The sequence below is a fragment of the Cupressus sempervirens genome, chromosome 2 (genome assembly GCF_028749045.1).
Source record: "Cupressus sempervirens isolate cs-2001-9-10 chromosome 2, ASM2874904v1, whole genome shotgun sequence".
Lineage (NCBI taxonomy): Eukaryota > Viridiplantae > Streptophyta > Pinopsida > Cupressales > Cupressaceae > Cupressus > Cupressus sempervirens.
The window spans coordinates 725,707,212-725,732,242 of NC_143119.1; the positions used below are offsets into that span (position 1 = coordinate 725,707,212).

At 35.9% G+C, this 25,031-nt stretch overlaps 3 protein-coding genes across 3 annotated transcripts in view; 2 read left to right on the forward strand and 1 right to left on the reverse strand.

Annotated features, from left to right (window-relative positions):
* The window catches only part of PKL (chromatin remodeling factor CHD3 (PICKLE)), a 132,262-nt gene that overhangs the window by 15,893 nt on the left and 91,338 nt on the right, over positions 1-25,031 (reverse strand). The window contains exons 25-28 of the mRNA XM_089815178.1: positions 20,398-20,459; positions 20,214-20,290; positions 19,879-20,009; positions 19,387-19,798 (exon numbers count right to left, since the gene is read on the reverse strand). Coding sequence (XP_089671304.1) covers positions 19,387-19,798; positions 19,879-20,009; positions 20,214-20,290; positions 20,398-20,459 — 682 coding nt within the window. The remainder of the gene's footprint in view (positions 1-19,386; positions 19,799-19,878; positions 20,010-20,213; positions 20,291-20,397; positions 20,460-25,031) is intronic.
* LOC149575437 (uncharacterized) lies at positions 5,035-8,133 on the forward strand. The gene is made up of 2 exons (XM_089815179.1): positions 5,035-7,783; positions 7,906-8,133. The coding sequence occupies exons 1-2, from the start codon at positions 7,173-7,175 to the stop codon at positions 8,012-8,014; spliced, it is 720 nt and encodes a 239-aa protein (XP_089671305.1). The 5' UTR covers positions 5,035-7,172; the 3' UTR covers positions 8,015-8,133.
* On the forward strand, positions 8,748-9,525 carry LOC149575438 (uncharacterized). Its single transcript, XM_089815180.1, has 2 exons — positions 8,748-8,885; positions 8,990-9,525. Exon 2 carries the CDS (start codon positions 9,027-9,029, stop codon positions 9,402-9,404), a length of 378 nt encoding a protein of 125 aa, XP_089671306.1. The 5' UTR covers positions 8,748-8,885; positions 8,990-9,026; the 3' UTR covers positions 9,405-9,525.

The following is a 25,031-nucleotide window of genomic DNA, read 5'->3' on the forward strand; positions in this document are numbered from 1 at the left end:
AATCTCTTTGCTTTATCCTCTGAACGACATCGGTGTCTATCCTTAAAATGCTGGTTTAAATTTAAACCAAACTCCTTTGTGTTAGTATTAATTAAACTTGTTGTTTTATGGAAAAGGTCGCCAACTTCTAGGGATAAGTTAAAGAATGTTTTGGAAGGGACATGTCCCTAGGTCTCCATTTATAATGGGTAGGGTTGAAGTCTAAGAGCACACAAGAACACAAATAGTCTACTCCTTAGTCAATATTGCCCATATACGACTTGTCGAACAAAAGACAATTTTCAGAATAATATTTCTAACTTAATTTAAGACAATAATTTGAAGTTATTCATAGCAAGCTACAAGGAGAGGAAGAAGGTGGAATCTAGTCTCTGATTCAATCATAGAATTTGCAGAAACTTTACAGAGAAAGGTTTGATTAGAAGAAGTTTGAGTTCTTGTGTAATACCTGCTATATTGGCACCTAAGAATAATGGAGAATGAAGAATGTACATTGATTCTAGAGTATAAATAGAATAAAAGTTAAGTACAAATTTCCCTTTCCTAAGATGGATGACATAATGGATTGTTTGAGTGGAGCATAATACTTTACAAAGACTGATTTGAAGAGTGGATATCATCAGATTAGAATCAGAGAACGAGATGAATGAAGGACTTGTTTTAAGACTAATAAAGGTTTGTATGAGTGGTTGGTTATGCCTTTTTGTTTAACCAATGCACCTAGTAATTTTATAAGATTGATGAATGAGGTTTTGAAGTTCTTGGGTATATTTGTGATTGTATACCTTGATGACATACTATTCTACAGTAAGACAAAAGAAGAACCCCTACTGCATATCAAACAAGTGTTGCAGAATTTGATAGAAGAAAAATTGTTGATAAACTTGAAGGAGGAAATTGTGTATCTTGGTTTTGTGATTTCTGTTGATAGTTTGAAGATGGATCTTGAGAAAGTGAAAGCTATACTTGAGTGACCAACACTTGAGAGGGTTGGAAAAGTTAGATCATTTCATGGATTGACAAGTTTTTATATGAAGTTTATCATAAATTTCAGCTCAATTTGTAATGCTATGAAAAAGACTATGAAAGGTGATAAAAGGAGTTCATATGGACACATGGAGTAAATAAAAGCTTTGAAAATTTGAAGAAAAAGGTCATAGAATTACTTGCACTTGCTTTCCCTGATTTTACTAAAGTTTCTCAAGTGGACTGTGATTGTAGTGGAAGTGCAATTGGAGCCGTTTTGAGTCAAGAAGGTAAGCCTATAGCTTTTTACAGTGAGAAGTTGAATGATGTTAAGAGGATATATTCAGTTTTTGACCAGGAGTTCTATGCTATTATTCAAGCCTTGGAGAAATGGAGACATTACTCGATACCTAGAGAATTTGTGTTGTACACTAATCATAAAGCTTTATAGTGTTTGGGAAGTCAGAATAAGTTGAATCAGAGACATGTGAATTGGGTTGAATATATGCAAAACTTTTCTATTGTATTGAAACATACAAGTGGACAGTCTAACAAAGTTGTCGATGCTTTGAGTAGGAGGAGAAGCTTGTTGATAGAGATGAGAGTTGAAGTGCTTGGTTTTGATGATCACAAGAACTTGTATGAAACAGATCCTAATTTTGCAGAACCTCAGAAAGCTTGCAAGAATCATGTGACTGATTAACAAGATAAGTGGATTGTTTATTTCATTCATGAATACATGTTGTTTACGGGAATCCAATTGTGTATACCTAGAGGATCTACGAGAAAAAAATATCATTTAAGAGAAATATAGTGGTGGAGTTGGAGGACATTTTGGGATTGATAAGACAGTCAAGTTGATTTCAGAGAGATATATTTGGCCACAAATATAAGGATGTTCAAAAGATGGGAAAGAGTCGCAAAATATGTCAACTAGCTAAAGGAACTAGTCAAAATGTTGGGTTGTCTACACCTTTGTCTATTCCTTGTAAGCTTTGGAAAGATATCGGTATGGACTTTGTTCTGGGATTACCTAGAACTCAAAGAGGTGATTATTCTATCTTTGTAGTGGTTGACAAATTTTCTAAGATGGCACATTTCATACCCTACAAGAAGACATCAGATGCAGTACACATAAAAGATTTATTTTTCAAAGAGATTGTGAGCGTACATGGATTACCTAAGACTATTGTTTCAGACAAAGATGCTAAGTTTACTATATACTTTTGGAGAACACTTTGGAAGAAGTTGAATACTGAGCTTAAGTCTAGTTCTAAATTTTATCCACAGACAGATGGACAAATTGAAGTTGTAAATAGAAGTTTGGGTAAGCTATCAAGATGATTGATTGGAAACATACATACTAATTGGGATTTGATAAGTGAACAAAAGTACTAAGAAGACACATTTTGAGATTGTGAATGCAATGCATCCTAGAGGAATGCAGAATTGAGGAACTTGAATACTAATTTGAAAAATAGTGCAGAAGCTGAGGAATTTGTGGACTTCATGAAGAATTTGCATGAAGTAAGGAGTAGTCTGAATTACAGTAATGAAGAGTATAAGGAGAGAGCAACTAAGAAGAGGAGACCTAAGACTTTTGAGGTTGGAGATGAAGTAATGGTACATTTGAAGAACAGATTTCCTGTTGGAAATTATAGCAAGTTGAAGATGAAAAAGTTTGGTTGTTGGAGGATCTTGAGGAAGTGTGACAGTGGAAATGCCTTTGAAGTTGAATTCCCTGATGACATGAATATTTCACTTATTTTCAATATTTCAGACACTTCTGGGTATCATGAATTTGGTGAAGAAACACCTGATAAACCTGATTATCCTAAGAAGAAGACAAAAGAAACTAAGAGAATTTTGGTTACCAGAATTAGTAAGAGCACCAGAGGAAAAGATTACAATGAATACTTAGTGAAATGGAAGAATAAACCAATTGAAAACAGTTCTTGGATATCACAAGCTGAGTTGGATCTTTATGATACTTCACAAAACACCAAGGCTTCTTGATGTGGACATCAGTCTTTATTTACCCCAAGTGTCCGATGCAGGAGCATCTTGGATACTTTGGCCATCTTCCATCAACCAAAAATATTTCCTTTCAATTGTTCATGTCTCTTGTTTGAGGAATGATCCTTGTCGTTCATGTTTTCTCTTTTCGTGCAGTTGGCCACTTAATTTGAACCTATCGGGGATCCTTGTCCAATGCTCACAGTAACTAATTCATTCATATGTTGGAGTTATCCTTTCCCTTTGCTTGTGGCATGTTCTTTCTTAGCAGTCCGAGTAATGTATGGATTTGGCTTTGGCGAGGTTTTGTATGGTATCAAGGATTTCTGCAGCCTTGGGGATTGTTTCTTGGATCATGTGTGGACCTATCTTTGTCCCCACAAATGTTCTTTTGCTTAATTGTAAGGTCATTGAATCTATTTTGGGCCAAGACCTATATTTTGTAATAATTCACTTAACAGACTGACTTGTGGTCTTGTTGGCTATATATTTTGTAATCTAGAGTTAGGACAAGTACAATAAAGCTAGATAGAAGAAATACATTGAGATTTGGCTCTGTAAGCCCGAGCTTCTAAGCTTGCAGATTGTATTTTGGATATTTATGGCTGCAACAAAGTCGGCCTTATGCCTAGCATGTTAACGGAAAATTGTCCTACCATATCTGCATTGAATTCTATATAATTTCTTGTGGTTTCTCCTATACATTGGCTTTTGTGTGTAACTCTTAGCGAGGGTAGCATGGGATTGTTTCTTGGGCAACCTAGCCTTGGGTCAAGCACAGAGACGTACCCTCAAGCATTAGCAACACATTCTACATCACTCACACATCTACACCAAACAAGTTAGCCTCATACAAGGGTGCATTGATCACCATAGCTGGCAATTTCATGTGCACATTGTCCAACAGTTATTAGTTGGCCTACCAACACAATATTCAAAGCCTTTGCACCAATAGACCCAATTTCACACCATCCTTATAAGCTATCCATACTACCACATTAGAGGCATTTGACATTGTCAAGACCAAAGGCTTCTTATAGATTTGGGTGGAAGGTGTTCATTGGTGCGTATACAATTTGATCTAAGACCTCTTCTCTAACAATTGATATGTTAAAGCTAGGATATAAAGCCACAACTACCACATTCGTGTTGGACTCTACTTTTTCAATGGTTTAAAAGGCTTTAATTGTTCGTAACATGACATATACACTGCTATCCAACAACCTTTGCTTCAAGTTTTTTCACACACCCTACGCAACTCCTCAACAACATCAAATATTTCATGTGGTACATTTGGTATCAATAAAACCTCCCATCGTTGTTACAGGTGCCTATTTCATTTCATAGTTTTTTTTTATTGTTATCAATGTATATACTTTATTCCCAACAATTTGCATTTTATTGCTATTGTTGAACATTTGGAGGGATAGCCTAAGTTTCACTTCTACATTCTCAACTCCTCTATATATGTAAAGCTTCTACGTACATTTTACATACTCTTTATTTTATATTGATCAACATACTAGTGTGCTTCATTGTTCACTTGACGAAGGTTGTCAATTTGAAATTTTTAGATCTTAGCTTTTCTCCACATGTTATCATATAAATGTTGCATGTTTCCTCCCATACCATTATTCCTTCACATAGCCTATCTTTGGCACATTGTGCAGCCAAACAAACACCATCATTGCATCTACAAGGCTCTAAAATGAAAAAAAACTTTGTTTTGAAAATTTTAATAACTTTCAATTTTTTGCAAATATTTTGCTCTTGTATGGAAAAGTTGGTGAAATAAAAGAAAGAAAAAGAAAATAGTGAAGGATCAATCTACTATGTCCCCTTTGCCCATTTCGATTTAACATTTGTGTTATGCAAGAGATTTAGCCTATTTAGCCTAATCTATAAGATTTTAGCCTATTCATCTATTACTAGGGGTAGTCATTGTGCAAGCATGTTCGGCCAGTTTGGCCTATGTGCAAAAAAATTATGGCTTTCATCATCGTGTTTGCAGGTTTTCATCACCTTTTCTTTTTGGATATTTTTCTTAAGGATCTCATACCTACAAGTCACTTCCTCTATTGCCTTGGCTATAGTGCCTTGGTGGTTTTTAAGAGATAGGTGTCCACAATAATATGCACAAAATGAAGCTTTCTTCAAGAAGTGGCTTCTCTTTGGCCTTTTTTACACAACTAAAGAAGGTGAAAATTTGGTGTGTCATACATACTTTTCTCTTCTCTCACTTGGTAACAATGGGTAAAGGGTTTCCATTTTGACATTTTAACATTCTACAACAGCTCCAAGAGGTACCATGTAACACGAGCAACATATCCTACATTGCTAACCTAAGTTAAGACATTCGCCTGCTAAAGGCCAAGTTCAAGAGTCCATTTGTCAAAGTCGAATACGATGCTACTTCGCTTGAAAGTTGGTTGCAAACTAAGCAAATTGCACCAAATGCACTTGTAGAAACCCGTGATGACTTTCCTCTAATTTGCAAGACTTCTAAGATGCTCAAATGAGCCCAAAACAAATTTAGGGCAAATTTGGGTCGAATTGATAGATATTATCAAACCAAGCACCTACCTAATGTAATTTGTAAAACATGAAGTCATTGTCCATAAAGCCTTTATAATATGCTTATGTTGTGGAGTCAGAAGTCATTGTCCATAAAGCCTTTATAATATGCTTATGTCGTGGAGTCAAGTTCCATTGTCGGTCTAGAAATATAAAAATCGACGAGTCTTAGAACCATGTCGGGCTGTTCAATTAAGAAGCCACACATACAACATGACAATACATGTCATCGACAAGTCGAGAGAATACAATTTCCGTAGTTTTAAATGCCAAACTTAAAGACAGTTGAAATCATCACTTGAAATCTACGTTGTCGGTTCAGATTTGGGTACAGATTCGGGTTCAAGATTTGGGTTCGAAATTCATTCAACTTTTTTTGGGGTTGGGTTCAGATTTGTTTTGGTTCATCTATATAAAGAATATATGTTTTTAAAATATATATATACACATATGTATATGTATGCAGCAACAAATAAGTTCATATACCACTATGCTAATTTTAAAGCAACTGAGAAAAAATACACCACCATATCAATGTTTCAATTCAAAAACAATAATGTCAACATTAATAATCAGCCATCATGATCAAATATCATCAAAAAACATCAAGCAAATCATCAACATTTTGCTGTTGCAAATTAGAAGCACAAAAGTAATGCTATAGGCCCGTTTAAGGCCAATGTTGCGATTGTGCCATATTGTAAGCTTCACACATTAATTGTCATATTCGATGTTTCAAAGAAAGCAACTTTGGATTAGAGTAAACGAAGCCAAGAAAGCAGGCTTTGGATCCAAATTTAACCACAGAATGAATCTCTTTAGATTTTGTTCAATCCACAATTTGTTAGCCTAAATGGACAAATTATGGTGTATTACATACATTCCAATGTCATACTAACGAGAATCGCCCAAAAATCGCCTGAATCGGCGATTTCGCGACCCGATTCATCCTAGGCGATTTTTTTTGAATCGTGAATCGGTATCGCCGATTTCTGAACCATGAATCGCCTAAATCGCCGATTCAGGCGATTCATGTAAAAATCGCCAAAATCGCCTTAAAAAATCGGTTGTGAATCGCCCGCGGCATGTAAAAAAGGAAGTTGAAATTTTTAAAAAAATCACTTGTTTTTTTCACTTTGTTTTTGATCTATTCTCTTTGTTATAACCCTAAAGGGCCTTCTATTTGTGAAGCATGAGTAGAAGAGAGGAAAAGTGAGAGAGAAGAAGAGAAAAGAAAAGCCATAGGTTTCCAACCGGCAAGAAGGAGGAGCACCAAAGAGATCAGCAGGCCATTTGGGGAGCCCATCAATTGCTTTGGGAGCATTAAGAAGCCAATATCAACACTCCTCAACTCATTTGCAAGAGGTAAGTGCTTATTTTTTTTATTGCATGTTAGTGTATTATGCATTTTTTGTTAAATTTTTAGTGTATTATGCGTTTTTTGTTAAATTTCTATAGTTTTCAAGAATTTTAGTGTAAATCTTGAATGCTCTTTATTTTTACTAAGTTGCAAGCTAGGGTTTGTTGTTTTCTAATTTTTATTAGCTTCAAACTTTGATATTTTACATAAAAAAATTTATTGCAGCAGCCTTTGCTCTCATTTTTCGCAAATTCCAATGGGTAAAAAAGATGAATGTTGGAAATATAATGAAGAGTTTCCTGGAAGAACCAAATATCAAACAAAATGCATGTTTTGTAAAGAAAAAATAACTTCCGGGGGTATTTATAGATTGAAATTCCACATTGCTGCTATACCCGGACATTATGTTACAGTTTGCACTCACCAAACTCCTGAGGCAAAACGCACTTGCTTAATGGCATTAGAAAAAATTGAAAAAGAAAAAGCAAATAGGAAAATGCAAGTTGAAGGGTTAAGGGGTATTGGCTCCCATGTTCCCGCATCCGCAGCCGCATCCACATCTGCATCTGCATCAGCTTTCGCATCCGTAGGTTGTGTTGGAGAGGGTTCTTCTAGGCCTCCTTTTTATCCTAGTTCTTCTACTCGTGCTAGTGCTAGTCGGTCACATACTGAGACGGAGTCCCACACCAACCTATTGCAGCCTAGAGTGCGGAAAAACAGAATGGATAGTTACTTTGTGCCCCGCACTACTCCTAGTTCCCAACCCACGCTTGAGGGCATGGGTTTGAACAAGGAGATTCACGATGCTGCCAGAAAGGAGATATGCAAATTTTGGTACTTTTGCAACATTCCATTTATTGCAGCCAGGTAATTGATTCTTTTTTCTTTGTTTTCTTTAAAGCTAAAATTAAAAGTAAAAGTAAAACTTTAATTATATCTACTTGTTTTATAATTTGAGTCTTTGACATCTAAACTTTTATTTGTGACAGGGCTCCTTATTGGCAGAATATGATAGATGCGGTTGCTATTTGTGGTCTGGGGTTTAAAGCCCCAACTGAGGCTGAGTTGAGCGGATACCTCCTGGATGAGATGGTATAGGACATGAGGGTTGACCTCGAGGAGAACCGAAAGGAATGGATTGCAAAGGGTTGCACCATCATGACTGATGGTTGGACCGATAGGAGGAATAGAACACTCCTCAATTTTCTTGTATCCTGTGGAGGTGATTGATCATTCTACTTTCCTACATACATTGTAAATTTTGATTTGTTGAATGCTAATTCGTTAATGATCCATTTAATATTATAATTCGTTGTTTTGTTACTTGTAGGATATACCATGTTCATCAAATCCATTGATGCTTCCGCACATGTGAAAAATGCCACATATCTATGTGAGGCTATTGAGGAAGTTATAGCAGAGGTGGGAGAACAAAATGTGATCCAAGTGGTGACGGATAATGCAGCAAATTATGTTGCAGCAGGTAAACTTTTAACTTTGCAAGTTTTGAAAATAAATTTATTTGAATTTTGAAATTTGAGTTTCTAATTGACTTAAAATTGTTGTAGGTAAACTTTTGATGCAGAGGCACCCCACCATATTTTGGTCCCCTTGTGCGGCACACTGCATTGACCTCATGTTGGAGGAAATTGGCAAACTTGAGTTTGTCAAGTCATGTGTGGAAAGGGCAAAAAATATATGCAAATTCATTTATAATCATGCATTTGTCCTTAGCACAATGAGGAAGTACACAAAAGGCAAGGAGTTAGCTCGCCCAGGTATCACGAGGTTTGCCTCGAATTTCATCACCTTGCAGTCCTTGTTGACATCAAGGGATGGATTGAGGAGCATGTTTGTTGGGCAGGAGTGGATTTGCTCTTCTTATGCTACGACCATTGTAGGGTTAGATGTGGCGGATTGCATATTTGATGAGGATGGTTTTTGGAAACCCGCTAGAGAAATCCTTAAGGTAAATTTATTGCAATTTAACATTTAGTATTTTGCTTTTACTTTAAGTAATATTATTTTATATTTAAGTTTTGACTCAAATTTTTTGTTTTACTTTATATGTAGGTCACTGAGCCCCTTGTAGCTTTGCTACGAACTGCTGATGGGGAGAAGCCCTCTATGGGCTACATTTATGAGGGCATGGATAGGGCCAAGGAGGCCATCAGCCCAATATGCAGGAGTGCAGGAGAGGTATGGCCCTATTTGGGACATCATCGATAGGAGATGGCAGAATCAGCTCCATCGACCCATCCACGCAACAGCTTACTATCTGAATCCGGCATTTCGTTTCCGTCCTGAGTTCAAGGCGGATGCGGAGGTTCTCATTGGCTTATACACAGTGATTCAGAGATTGAGTAGCGATGAAAATAGCGCTGCTGCGATTGTTGAGCTAGACCAGTTCAACAATAAGGAGGGGCCACTTTTCTCTGGCAGGATGGCCATAAATGCTCAGACAACGCTACAGCCAGGTAAAAATTAAATAATATATTCAATGTTCATGAATCTAGATTCTAAACTTAAAGTTGATTATATAATGCATTAATTTTAGAGTTGTAATTTGTAAATGAGACTAATTGTTTTTATTTTTTCCTTATTTCAGATAGATGGTGGCAAATGTTTGGGGCCACAACCCCAAACTTTCAAAAAATTGCCATCTGCATTCTGAGTCAGCCAAGCAGCGCTTCTGGATGTGAGCGCAGTTGGTCCATGTTCGAGCACATCCACTCGAAGAGGAGAAACAGGTTGACAGTGCAGAGGTTGAATGATCTTGTCTTTGTTCATTACAACCTTCGTCTTAGGATTAGACAGATTTTGGGCGCTGACTCCTCTCCGATCATTCTAGAGGAGATTGATCCAGAATCAGAGTGGATCACAGAGACCGTGGACCCAGTCTTCACTGAGGAAGACCGCGCGTGGGTTGACCAGGTGGATGTAGAGGCTGAGGCTGAGGCTGTGGCTAGGGCAGAGGAGGCAGCTAGAGCACGTTCAGGCATTGGTAGACGCACACACGCACGCACAGACGCAGGCCCTAGCGACGTTATTCATGAGCCCATTGCCCATGCAGGGGACATGGCTCCGCGGTCCTCTAGGACCTACCTTACACGCCTTTCTCATAGGCAAACTGGATACTCAGAGGTTGAGGTTGAGGCCGCAGTAGAGCTAGAGGATGATGAGGCTTGAGCTGGAGCCTTGTTTCTATATTTTGTTTACACTGTATAGATATTGATAGTGATACTGAATCACTGATAGACATATGTTTCAAACTTTCATGGATCTTCATCTTAGATTTATACATACATTTATGATTTGATGTCTTATAGATCTTCATGATTTCATCTTACTGATTCTATGATTTGAATCATTATGATCATTTGATTTTTATTTACTTCAGCTAGCATACAATTTACATTTTAGTACATAATGATAACATAGTTACGTATGTGATGGATTTTATGTTTCATGTTTATGTATGTTAGATTCTATTTGATGATGTTATAGTGTTTTTAAGTTATATTCAATAAAGGGTGCATGAAATAAGTCTTAAATTGTTAAAATCTTTACATTTAAAGGGTTTTTTCAAATTTGCCGATTCACCCCCGATTCACCCCCGATTCACGATTCGATTCGGCCGTGCCGATTCCGATACGATTCCGATTCACGTTACTATGCATTCCATAAAAGATGTGTAACACTTCTATACATCTTGATTCTTTTCAGGTAGCATTTGATTCAAATTAAATATGATTTGTAAGTTGAGATCATGTGCTTGAGTCTGATTCTGAGTCTAATTTGGCATTAAAAGCTTTATGAAAAAGTAAATAAAAAGGTGTTTTTTGACCAAAATTTCCAAAATTATGTCCGCGTTCCTATGCCGGAATGGAAAGTCGTCTGAATTCTGCCAAGGTTCCTTTCAGAAAATTTCCAACAATTTTTTCTCTCTGTGGCAGACTTTTGACAAAATCTGAGGACCAGACTTTTGAGAGAACTGAACCAAGAATTTCTTAGTCCAAGAGAGAATTTGGTAACTGTTACATCCCAATTTTTGACCTAACTTAAAATATAGCTGTTAAGGTTCGCATTTGTTATAATCCTGAGAAATGGTAAGATGGTTAGTCGTCGTAATTATTTATCACGAATTCATGAAATTAAATAGGTGGCTAGCCATTATGATTATTTATAACTTGTTATGATAATATGATTTAACTGCGAAGAATTTCCTTGTAGGAAGCACGTCGAAGGGGTGGAAGCATTGTCAAAAAAGAATTAGGCACAGGAGCATCATCATCACTGAGCAAATGGATTGAGGACCTAGTGACTTGAACATAGGATATATTTGTGGGACCCACTTGAGCTATTAAGAAAATAATCTAGCAAAACATAAAACAACCTAATTAAAATATAAATTGTACCTCAAAGGATTTTAATTGATCTTTCGTCATATTATTATAATAAATATTTATATACATGCATATAAATATAAAAATGAAATGGAACCATTATATTATAATAACTTAATATAATGATGTCACCCTGTTGATATACTTACATGAAAGTATGCAAGTACATATTATAATAATAATATTCAAGATATAATAACATTCGAATTATAATCTTCCAACTCTATTCTTTCCATTTTAATATTCTTTGGTTTTAACTGATTAACACTTGGCATGATAAATTGACAATAATCTTTCCAACTTAATCTTCCAACCATTTAATTTTTCTTTTCCTCTTCTTTGTTTTAATCAAATTAAAACATTTGGAATTTGAATCAGCTATAATCTTTTAAACCGACGGAAGCCAAGGAGGCACGACTCTCTTAACTAAGTCGTGTCTGGACAACGGAGGTCCTATATATCAATCGGACTATCTTGCTGTGGGAGGTACTTTTCCATGATAACCTCTGCTATAACCTGACTCTTCCTCATTCCTCATATAAGTTCCATACTCTTAGCTCAGGTTTCCATTACCATCGAACCTTTGGCAAACTCGAAACCTCTGCAAATTAAGTATTGGCATTTTGTGCATGTTGCCGTATATATTTTATTTTGAAGTCGAAGCTGCCATTATAGTCTGAGAATTCGATTGAAGAAGGACGAATATCTAGTGTCCAACAAAGCTTAGGCAACTCCAGATAATATACCAGGTTATCTGAATGATCAATGTTTCTGTATTGTTAAATTTACTCCATAATCAGTTAAGCTTTCCAATTTCCATAACAATAGAATTGCAATCTATATTCAATCTTGAATAATCATAGGAAAACCTTGTTATGGTTCATAGTAAAGTACCAAGTCTTGGAATCATAAAGAATTAAACCAATAGAAGCTAAAATACAGAGAGTTTATGTAAGTTTTAAATCACAGAAATGTGAAATGCTAGAAGCAATCATTTGTCATTAATTGATATCTTGTTTGAATTTACAGATTGAACTTCTTTAATTTAGCCTTGTTCATGTCCAATGATAACCAAGTAACCAAAGTATGGATCCATAAATCATTATGCCACCGGATATTAGAATTAAACAATCAATTCTGAAATCTTTAAAGAAGGTAATCTCTCAAATCACAAATTGTAATAAGTTGGAATATATGTTGATTATGAAATAGTTGAGAATCAACAGAAAGAATCGGTTGTTCTGAGAATTCAAAAACCTAGGACTCACCCGACTGTATAGCCAAGGAAAAGGGTGAAGAGGTGAGAGAAAGGAATCTGCAATAACATGAAACAGTATCAATTATGACATAACAATGTTTATCATTTTAAAAAAGAAAACATTTAATAGCTCATGCATGATCCTGTTTATTGTATTCTCCTGTTCTCAAGTCGAGTGGTGTGTTTAGATACCAAGATGCTCAGTGGATGACAAGATGTTCCTCGTCTATTCCGAGTAGGGAGGGCCTTTCTCATTAGAGATTGTATGGGGATAAGTTTTGGTCCGAGGTTAGGTGGTTAAGCCCTTGACAATGTTTCACCTCTCCCCAAGTTGTCAGACGTACAACAGACAAAGATAAGTTATACACTCAATTGATTGTCGGGAACAGGTATTTTCACTTTTATGATCTATATGCAAGACTAAGATAAGATTAATTGAGTTGTATCATCGTTACAGTTATTTTACATTTAGTTGCGACAGATAGATTTATCTGATGAATTGTTATATCAACCTTTCATTTATATGAATAATAAATAGGAGCATATCTTCTAATCATATGTTATTGCCACAGAAAGGAATGATACAATGGTATCTGGAGCCCTATATGATACAGTGGTATTTGAAGCCCTAATTGATTTAGTGGTATCTGAAGCCCTAATTGATATAGTGGTAACTGATGCCCTAAATGATCCAATGGTAATTGAAGCCCTAAGTGATACAGTGGTATTTGATGCCCTAAATGATCCAATGGTTTTCGATAACCTAATTGATACAATGGTATGTGATACCCTAATTTTATATAGTGGTATTTAATGGTAATCGTCATTTGATTTTTGATATAGTGGTATTGGATGGAAGTCATTATATGATATTGTTATAGTAGTATTTGTGGACTAATCTAGGTGATTGCAGAAACATCCCTACAATGATTTCTTGGATCGAATTCCATGGTATGTGGACTTTAATTTCTATAGTAAATTCTTTGATGGTGTTTTAAGTTCTTAGTTAAGAAATTTTGTTTAACTGATTTTAACCGTCAATCTCATTCACATGAACATGATTGATATAACTGTCTTCCTATGAAAATGAAGTAATAACTATATTTCTTGAAATATGTTAGTTGTTAATTAAGACCCGGGAAAACTAGTTGTTATAGTAACTCAGCCTGAAATGGAAGTCAGCTCTGTGCTATGTATATATGGCAGGCTTTTTCATGTTGAAATGTATTAAAAAATCCACTTCTAAGAGATAGTGATAGGGTTGGTCCTTCATTTAAAATGTTTATCCCCCAAAACTATATGTTGTAATTCATGTGTATTTGTCCAATTTTTGTGGCTTCTAAACTAAAGAGCCCGACATGGTTCTAAGACATTTATTATTTATCTATTTCTTTGTTTATACATATTCTTCTATAGACGAACTCAAAATGAGTCCAAACCCAACCCCCCAAAAAATTAGATGAGTTTCGAACCTGAATACTGAACCCGCATCTGTACCATAGTCCACACTAACAACTTAGTCGCTAACACATCTACATCATGCGTATTGGCTTCATACAACAATGAATTGATCCCCACAAACATCATCTCTCCTAGGCACCACCTCCCTCCACACTAGCAACACCCAGCAAGCCAAATATCTTAAACTACAAGCCCCCTTAAATAGCCTTAACCTACTCAAACATCTCTATAGGTATTCGACATATTTTATTGCAAGCCTTTCTACTGCAAAAGAAAACCTATCAAAATCTTCTCAATGGCATCAACCTTCAGTGCCTTCATGCGCACATTGTTCAGAATGTTTTTGTTGGCCTTCCAATACATTTCTCGCAAGCTCTAACCCCATGGCTTTAAGGGCACACCATATGCATAAGATATTCATACTGCCACATTTGAGAGTTTTGATATTGCTGAGATCGAAAACTTGTCATAGATCTAGGCAAGTGGTGTTCATTGGTGCATATATGGTTCATCTATGGCCTTCACCCTGCCATTTAATATATTGCAGCTAGAATATATTTCCATGACTACCACATTAGTGTTGGATTATATTAAAGCAAATTTTATCAATGGTGAAAATGACTTTCACTATTGGTAGCATGACACATGCACTGGTAGCCAACGACCTTTGCCATGGGTTTTTTTCTCCCCCTAAGGCAAACTTCATACTTCCAGACACATTTACTCCACAATAACAACAAATCTTTGGCATGGTATATTTGGTGTCAATCTTCTCCCATATAAAAAAATCAAATCATGCCACACCTCTTAGCGTTTTTACAATTGTCTCTTTCACTTGGTAGTTTGTCTTTTACTATTACACTTGTTCCCAACAATTTATGTAATTGTTCATGGTCTATCACTAGTGTTTTATTGTAAACAACGAGGTTGTTTAGCTACCAAGTAACCATGGATAGCTCATAAGAGATTTGACATCGATAAATTTGTAAATTGTTTTATTTTAATGCATCTTTTGACCCCTCAAGTCATATTTATAAGTGAATTTTAAAAGGGCATGGTTTTCACCTTGAATTCACTTGTAGTTTGAAGTTTTGGACTGTCCATTCTTTCAGAATTTTGATAAATCACCATGCCTAATAAATAGGATGACATGTCAATCAATCTTGACACAAGTAGTAATTTCTCTTGCACGTTGATCTTGGGGGTATGTTTCAACATTAATCAATCTAGGAAGGTATACTTGCATGTTACATTGATTTTGCTAATTAGTACACCATGTCTAGAAAATGCAAATATTGTAAGAGTAATCGACATAGGGATGACATCGATGTTACCCCAAGTTTCCGAGACGAGGGGGTAGGGAAATAGGTTTCTGGGATGGATTTTTTTTTTCTTAGAGCAAGGGACGGCAGTGGGAACAGCTATATAAAATAGGGAGAAAAAATATAGGGAAATTTTCAATATTCATATAAAAATATTAATAAAACATGCTTATATAAATTATAGAACCTTAACATATAATGTTTGTGTTAAATAATTTAACAATAGAGGTCACATGAGAATGGAAATCAACAAATAAATTATCAAAACTGAAACATCAACTTTTTGGGACAGCCAAGGGAAAGGTTTCCGGAAGTTTCCAAGTTTCCAGAACATCTTGGAAACAGGGGCGAGTCAAATTTTCCCAGAAACACGTCTCGAAGTAACACAAGGTGACGTATAACCTCATTTCATTGAATTGCTCTAGGAGTTTGAAAAAAATAATCTCACTAAGACTTCTTGTAACACATCACCTTCATTTTTTATGACATCATAGTCACATGGGTTGCATTATGATCTCAACTCCCACAATATTTGATGCCACATTTGACTAACACACGGTTATATAGAGAAGTGGTATCATGTGAATTAAATTTATATCATATTTAAAACTTGAGCAATAACAATATCATTTATTGAGCCTCAATAATTATGCACATGAGAAAAACACAATACATGATATTTACATGGATACCCTTTCCAAAGAAAACCACAGCATAATAATGCTTTAATATGAATTCTTCTTTTTACAAATTTTGTAGGCACCGACCCCTCATTCAATTTTTGAGCACCATCTCCCACAACTAGATACATAGGCACCAACCTACTCTAGAGACACCAATATCTCCTTAGGAAAGCACCAACTTCCAAACCAAGTACCACCCTCTATGTTTCTCCCTCAGTGGATGATGGTCATTATGATTCCTTCACCAATCTGTATTCTATTCTTCTTCTCGAAACATGAGGAATCCGCTTTACCTTGCACAAACTAGCTTGCACTTGCCAATCTCTATGTCCAACCATCAGCAAAGCGAATATGAGGATGGATATAGCTACATTTGCTTAGACCAGCCTATGAAATGGTGGGTGTGGCATAGAAAATATGCAACGGAGTTCAAAGAATTGGTTGCTTGTATTTGTGCATAGCAAATATACAATAGAAGAAGTTAGCGGCAACACACAATGCTTTTCAACTAGAGGATTTCCAGGTTCCTGAGCATTGTCAAACTCCAACCTTATGTCGGGATAACAATCTCAAAGATGCTATACAAATCAATGAGGCATAAGAGAGATTGGTTGGAATACCACTGCCTGGACCAGCCCCTCATATAGACAGTGATTCAGACTTGATCTCCAATTTCGATTGAGACCTCCTAGTTGCATCATTTAAATAAAGACAGCCATATATTTCCTAGTTTTATGATTATATCATTTCAGTTTTGAAACTTAAAGCCTTTTAGCATTTTCTGTTATAATTTCTATTTAATATGTATGCACAATGACAATGAAAGCATTTCAATATTGTTAGTCTCTTTGTCGATTCTCACTTGAAATCCCAATTCAAGTCTAATGTTATGTATTAAGCTTCCACAATGCATATGACGAATGCTTTATCAATGTTACAATATGAATATTTGAAATTTATCTGTATTTTTTTAAAATTCTCTATATTTTAACAGTCGTTTCTTAAAAATTGGCCAAAAGTACTCTCCTACTATAAACATGTCTCGCTATCCTTTGCTGTCCTTGTCCCTAGAACTTGGGCGAGCATAGATTTGCATCATTTCTACTTTAAAGAGGGTTTTTTGTCGCACTATGTTTTCTCCCTTTCTCTATTATATGAGAAATTTGTACAAGCATCTAACATGTCCTAGTATTTAGGATTCATCATCTTGCATATATTCACGTGAGAGTCAGAACCATTCACACTAGCTTAAGTTTACTTAGGCTTTATCTTGTTTTTTTCACATCTTATAGCATTCAAGCTACTTGCTCACACTTTCCAAGCAAGTGCACAGGGGTTGCATCCTTAGAGGATCAGTCAAAGTTTTGCTCCTAACTTCTCATCTCCTCTACCTGGCCTATATATGCAAAGGCTTCTATGTACATTTTATGTACTCTTCATTTTATATTGATAAACATACTATTGTACTTCATTGTTCACTTGTGGAAAGTCACTCTAAACCTTCAATTCTTAGGTTATCTAAGCCTGGTAGTATGCCTCTTATTGTTTTTTGCTATGGCCAAAAAATGCAAAATGAAGTACAAATATTAAAAGAGCAATCAACATAGGCAATAAGTTTCTCATGTCTAACATCAACTGATGTGATTCTTGTTGGAGCTCAATTAAAAAAACCAAAAACCTCACTACAACGTCTTGTCAAACATGGCTTGCATTGAGATCTCATCTCTTACATCACTAAATGCTACATCAGAACCTAGCATTGAATCATTCATGAGTTCTAGTGACTCTTTCCATCAAGACATTCCTATCATCTTTCTAGATCGACCACATTGGGATGCATATCTATCTTTGTTTGTAGAGTTCCACCTCACTGATTTGGATGACACTATTGAGCACATCCGTTTTCTATTTGATGACAGTTACATCAACACTGTTGTCACACCATTGCCACCTCCGTATCTTGCTCTTATATTGCCTACATCAGCTTCTATAGTGACAATTTTTTATGACTTCACTTATCCAACTCAGTTATCATTTATGTTGGCATCCTCTGCAGTAATATAAAATTCTCATCAATCCAATTATTACCATACATCCATAGTCCTTATTTCTAAATCTTATACGATATCTGATCTATCTTATCAACATTGGCTTGAAGATATATAAGAATCATTCAAAGACATCCTAGGCATCATATCAATCTTTAGATCATGTGCAAAATTCAAAGGCATTTGTCTTCCCTCAAGCATCCCTCTCTCAAGAATGGGAAGTCATTTCGCACAAATTTGTGTTATTGTTTCTTCCCAAAGGGGAGAAATGTTATTCAATGATAATGGATCATCTTCAGCATCCAGCATCAGGCATCTATCAACACTACAGACATCATTTCGAGAAGAGGTTGTATGGATTCTCTTTTCCTATGTTTTGGGAGGAAGCCTTTCCTCACATGGAGTTCATCACTTCTTTGTTTCTAGGGGGGTCACAGAGACCATTTCTTCATTCCTCTCTCATGAAGAACATTCATTGTACATTGTGCTAATAGTAGTCCTTATGGGATCATCATGAGTCCTCCTATCTCATGCCTTCTTTCACTTTGTACATTTCATTGCATTTGTGTCAGTTCTCTTTTAAAGGGGGATTTTTTTCCCACTAGGTTTTCCTCCAGTTATGAGGAATTTATACATGAGTACCTAAAATGACCTACAATCACCTTTCTAGTTTTGACCTTCTCACACTTAGTTACTCAGGCCATTTTATGTTTTTATCTCATTTCATACCATTAAGGCATGTCCTCATCACCTGAGACACTTGTGCACGCATACTTGCCACTTGCTCCTGCACTTGCTAAGTAAGCTCATAAGTGTCGCACACTTGAAGACATAGTCAATCATTGTCTACTATCTTCTAACCTCATCATTTTTTCCTATATAAGCAAGACTTTTATGCACATTTTGTATATGATAGACATATTAATATGCTTCATTGCTCACTTGTAGAAGGTTATCAATTCATACTTCTAGATTTTGGATAATTGAAACACAAATATCAGTTGTACATTCTTTATAACAAGATTTCATCCCACATTAATATTTTTTCCTTTGTGTACAAGAAATACCAGAACTAACATTGAACGCCCTGAAATAGCTTAAGCTGTCAATGAACCAACTAGCAGATCATATATGATGCATGTAAACAAAAGTTCACAAACAATAAAACATGACATTACTGATTCAGATTCATAGTTTTCTTATTTAAGAAATAGAACATAGGGATATAATAATAGAAAGGGCTTCATGGTATGCATAAGAGATCAACAGTGAAGAGAACAGGTAATACTCACAATTAGTTCTTTATAGTACTCTATATTAAGAGCTTTTTCTAAAAGCGACACTCTCTTTCTTATAAACTCAACAAGCCTCCTTTGCACTTCTCTTGAATTTTCCAAGGAAATCAGACCAGATTGATTTAGTTGGTTTCCTTTTTCAATTGCTGATGCTGCAGTTTCTTTCTTAGTTTCACTCGCAATATTAGCAGAAATAACTCCAGAAAGTGGTTTAACATGACCCTCTACCCCATCCTCCTGTATCTGGGGACCTTTGTTTACTGCAGCAGGAATCACTCCAGCATCTGTTTTTATTGAAGCCCCCAAAGTAGATGAATTTAGTGATGGTAACTGCAACTCCATTTTAATAATTTCCTGGAATCCAAGTTCATAATCCTCTGCAATTGCCTGCCATCTACCAAATCCATGTCTGCAAAATTCAAGAGACAATCAGACCATTTTCTAATCCACATGCATATTTTATCTATAGAAACCACAATTTGTGCATACTTCAAAATGGCCTGTAACAGCCTGGAATCATGTTCCTCCTTCCAATATCTTTCTCTCTTTAGGCCAGGAAATTTACTGTAAATGTCATTGGAAAACAATGGCACACCTGGATTCTCTGCTAGGAATGTTACCTGGACATTGGCATAATCAACCCCTCATCAGTAAATCATAAAGCAATAGTTCTCACAATGCGTACATAGGATTATTCAAGTCACGGAGTCAACTTTCAAGAAATCACACCTAGTTGGAAAACATGAAGTAGATGAAGTAGCAAAATAGTAAAAACCAATACCAAATAAGGTACAAATGAAAAACAAAATATCAAGAAAGTGCACCTTGTCTCCTATGAGGTGCAAAAGTGCAAGACGAACAAGCACATCTTGTATCCGTAGACCTTCTTTTGGAACCCCATCTATGATCACAAGTTCAATCCAAAGCAGTCAAACATTTATCACAAACGGATGCAAAACAAGGAGAGGAATCAATATCAAGTCCAAGTTTGAAAAGAGCTTTAAGTACCATAAAATGTAGGTGATTCGGTTATCTCCTCAGAAATATGAGACAGAAATAGAGTTGCATAGCTGCAAAAAACCGCTTTCAATTAGATGAGACTAAAATTTGTTTAATTACTCACTTATGTCTCAAGATGTAAATAGCAGAGCAAAATAAATGCTTTCTTTAGACTTTGCTATAGACAAACATTCTTAAGTTCTCAATAAATGTTTAGCGAAAAAAATCATTATATATAATCATTTAAACCTTTCTAGAATATGCAAACTAGTTTGCATTACACCTAGAGAAGCTGACAAGAGGCGGAGTTGATCCAAATTATTAGTTTACACCAAAGGTAAGGGTGGTGTTAAAAGGTTTCCACACCATTGCCCCATTGCAAATGGGGACCCCTTCTTTTTGCTCTGGCTCTTGTTTGCTAGGTGTAGAGAGTTAGTTTGGCAAGTATCCAAGCCGTAGGAAGAGTTTGATGAAGCCAATTGGGGAAATCAGTCAAATCCTTACAATTGAGTCTGAACATGGATAAGTGAAGGTGTTAGTGTTGAGTCAGACGAGGTATAACCGATAGATGAGATACCCTTGCAATTTCACCTTGAAGAGGCTTTGGAGAAACCAAAAAATGCTACATGGGGCCAGCAAATGCTATAAGAGAAATTCCTCTAGGTAGAGCATAATCCACCTGCACTTGAGGATTCAAAATCCTCTAGCACCCCAATGTTCCTCCCTCTCTATCGCTTAGAATCCTGTGCCACCCTCAAATTGCCCCCATGAGCAAGTAATGAGGTGATTAGATAAGCAAAGTGCGTGTTTAGAGGTCAGAATCATTGAAAGTCAGAGAGAAAAAGTGGAAGATGAGCATCAAAAAGATTTTTGAATTACCCAAATCAGATTCTAATGATTATCAGTTCGCCTTGGAAGCAAGATTGGAGAGTAGACAACTCAAAAGGCGAGGAGTAGCTCAAGTTACACCAAGGGATGAAATCCCAAGACAATGAAGAAATCCTCTAGAGGTGGCAGATTCCATACCCACCTAGGATTATTAAACCTCTACAGGGTCAGATTTCCACCACCTTGGAGAAGGCAATTTGAGGCAAGGTTTGATGACATGATGGAAGGCAAACACAATAAGGATGAAATTGGTACTTGGCAACCAAAGTTGCAAACGATTAGACAAGTGAAGGAGTGAAGTCAGAGGGTTTGATGATGAAGAAGTGTCAAACTATGTCAAAATCCTCAAGTAGGGGTGGAATACCCTCCAAACCTAGGATTCCTAATCCTCTAGACAGCAGGGACTCTGTCCTTGAACATGAGTAAGGGAAGACATAATGAAGACAAACAAAATTGCTTCCCCTCCTATCTGGTATGAAAATGCAAATTTGAAATGCAAGGCAAGCATAATTGGACACTTTTGAAGTCGTGAATGTGAAAAAAATCCTCTAGAGGGTAGAATTTCCGCCATCTAGAAAAAGACAATGTGAAACATAATTTGATGACATGGAGAAAGATAAGTATGTTGTAAGATGAAACCATGAATTTGAAACTTATTTGCAAGGGAAAAGGATGAAGTGGCTAATGTGTTAAAGTTGTAGCTTCAGTCAGATTAATTTGATCTAAGATACATTGTTGTTATTGGTAAATCATCATTTCCTATATATACATATTCATGTAATAATAATATATATTATTATATATATTATAGTATCTTTTATATATATATATATACCTACACACACACACACACACACACACACACATTATTATTATTTAATATATAAATTAAATGATGATTAAACCTTAGAGACATGTCTCTTCATGTCTCCTCCTCTCATATTTATATGAGATCTAAATCTGCATTTGGAACACATCAATTACATTGGCAATGTTAGTATATTTGCAGAAAACGATCCATGTAAATCAACATGGTATCAGAGCAAGGCTGCAAGTGTAAAAGAAGATTGAACATTTGATTCTGCTTCCACGTTTGATTTATGTTTAATCTATCCACAAAACCAACATGGAGAATCCAACTCAGTGAAGGTACCCGGTCAGCAGCAAGCAAGGAGGGAGTGAAAGCAGAATTCAGAGATAAAAAGAGTGAATCAAAACATTATTAAAAAGACATAAAGATCATCATATAAAATGGTGACTGAACAATCCAAGTCATAAATTCACAGCGCAATGATATATACAGTCAGTGCATGAACAGGAATAAAAATTTATAAATGGAATAAGGCTTTTCATTCACAACCAACAAAAATAGCTAAGCTAGTGACAAAACTACCGTCAAATATAGTAAGGGAGAGAAAATACAGAAATAAATATAGACGACATAAGATAAACAACTATACCATCATCAAATTGGATTGTAGAAGTCGGTTTAGCGGATTATATCAGAAATTATTACTCCTTGCAGAAATACATATGGGATTGAGGACAAATTAAGATAGTGATATCCTATCAAAGAGAAGATGTTGACATGGATATTTGAATATCAATAGTTAACTGATTTATAATAATAAAAATAAAATGGGATATCGATAAAAGGTTACCGTCTAATATCAATCCTTCCTAAGATTGGTCATCACATATAATAGAAAGCAAATTAGTATTGTAGTTTCAAACGACCAGTCATAGGTTTTAAGCCGTGCTGATAATATCATTTCCATTTAATAACAATCAACGTAGGAGTACACACCTGCTACAAACCCCAAAATTTGGGAAGATAGATCAAATTGCATTCAGTCCGCCCAAAAATAAATAAAAACGCAAATCAACACGACTGACATCTCACATGCACAATGTCGGGGAGGACTTAAGAACCATCATATTAGCGCTAAAATCAAGTGCATCAAGTGTAGGCCACAGGGACAGTCAAAGACATTGGTGTCGAGATCAACCACAAATTACTTAAAAGAGAATACTGCCAGGGAAAGGGAAAAAATGGATTAAAGAAATATAAGTTTGTTCAGAAACAAGAAACTATTTGAGCACTCAGTCCATTGGCAGCCACATCAAAATAGACCCACTGTGAATGGATAAATAAAGGATACCTTTCCTCGGCAGCTTATATGCACGAACGGGTACACAAGGACCCACCATTAACAATGGAAAATAAATAGAGTAATTTAAGAAGGGTGGACGACGATGGAAATAAATGGGAAGTACCATAATTGCTTTTCTTTGGCATCAAATGTTTAACATGGTCTGTATATTCAATATCAACCTCTACGACACCCCATTGCAGAGATATAAAACTTGGATGTCTTGTATCAATGAAAAGTTGACTATATATGAAGTTAGAAGACTTAATGAATGCGTTGACAATGTATACCAGTCGACTTACATTTATCCTCTTGTGAATTCTCACCCACTAATATCAATGATACAATTTTGTTTATAGTAGATGAATCACAATGCCCAAAATTGATATGTGTTGACTCGAAAATCAATAAACTGATAATTTCCATCATAAGACTGAGTTTGTGCCTCAAGACATTTCTTCAAAGATGAGGAAATTACAATAGATAATCACTGAGCAGAGAATTATTTTGCAGGAGCCAACTCCATGTATGAGAAAATTGGAAAGAGTTTTCAGTTGACCTTTAAGTATCTTGATCATATTTATTTAGAGGGGGTAAAACATGTCGAGAAGGATTTTCCAGAAATTAGATGGATACTTGGAATATTGCTCATTCATAGTACATTATTACTCGAGATTTGACAACAGATATTTTCTCCAAGCCTTCTGCCAAAGTGAAGTTTGTACCTATTCTGAATAAAATTATGAAGAGATCAGTTGGGCATCCAATATACATTATCAAAGTTGGAGACTTTGAGATTGGGGTTGCAAGACACTCAGAACTAAGTCTATCCATTCAAGTTTGAGACATCTAGTGTGGGATGTTAGAATGTTACTATTCGGAAAATCCTAAATCAAGGTGACATATACTCACTCATCAAGAAAATACAAGGGCTACTAAAAGAGAATCTATACTTTATCATAGGTCCTAGAATTCATTGATTAACCTAGACATAATGTTGTAAACAAGGCAGCTTCTAATTACAAATTGATGGCGGCGATGCATCAAGTATGAAAGATGAAATTGGATAATCCCCATGGAAGCTTAGAATATGGAGGGAGAGATAAAATAAGAACCTTAAGGAAGGAATATCCAGATATAACTCAATATTCACACAAGATGGATCAAATAAACTTTAATAGTTACCTCTAATCTAAGGACATCTATTATTTGGCTTGCTATCACAGCTTGGGTATGAAAATCTTTGTGTACTATTGGTGTGGAACTATGGAGCTCAGTCTAGGATGCAGATTCAATGTTTCCACTATCTACCTAGTTCATCAAGATGTTCAGCTCATTTTGGCTAGCAAGAGCAACACAAATCAGATTGGATAAGTGGATCAAGCATTGTCTAAGATCATCTCGAATAGACAACCCGACAATTGAAGAGTGTCTCAGTGGGAAGGAATCATTGGGCCATACATAACATGAGAGCACGGATATGGGTTGATTTAGATCCGATATTTGGGTCAGCTCTTTACTTGCAAAAGGGGTAGATCATAGATTTGGCGCAATCAACACGAAAGATGATGCCAAAGGAATCCATATTTGATCTGATGCATA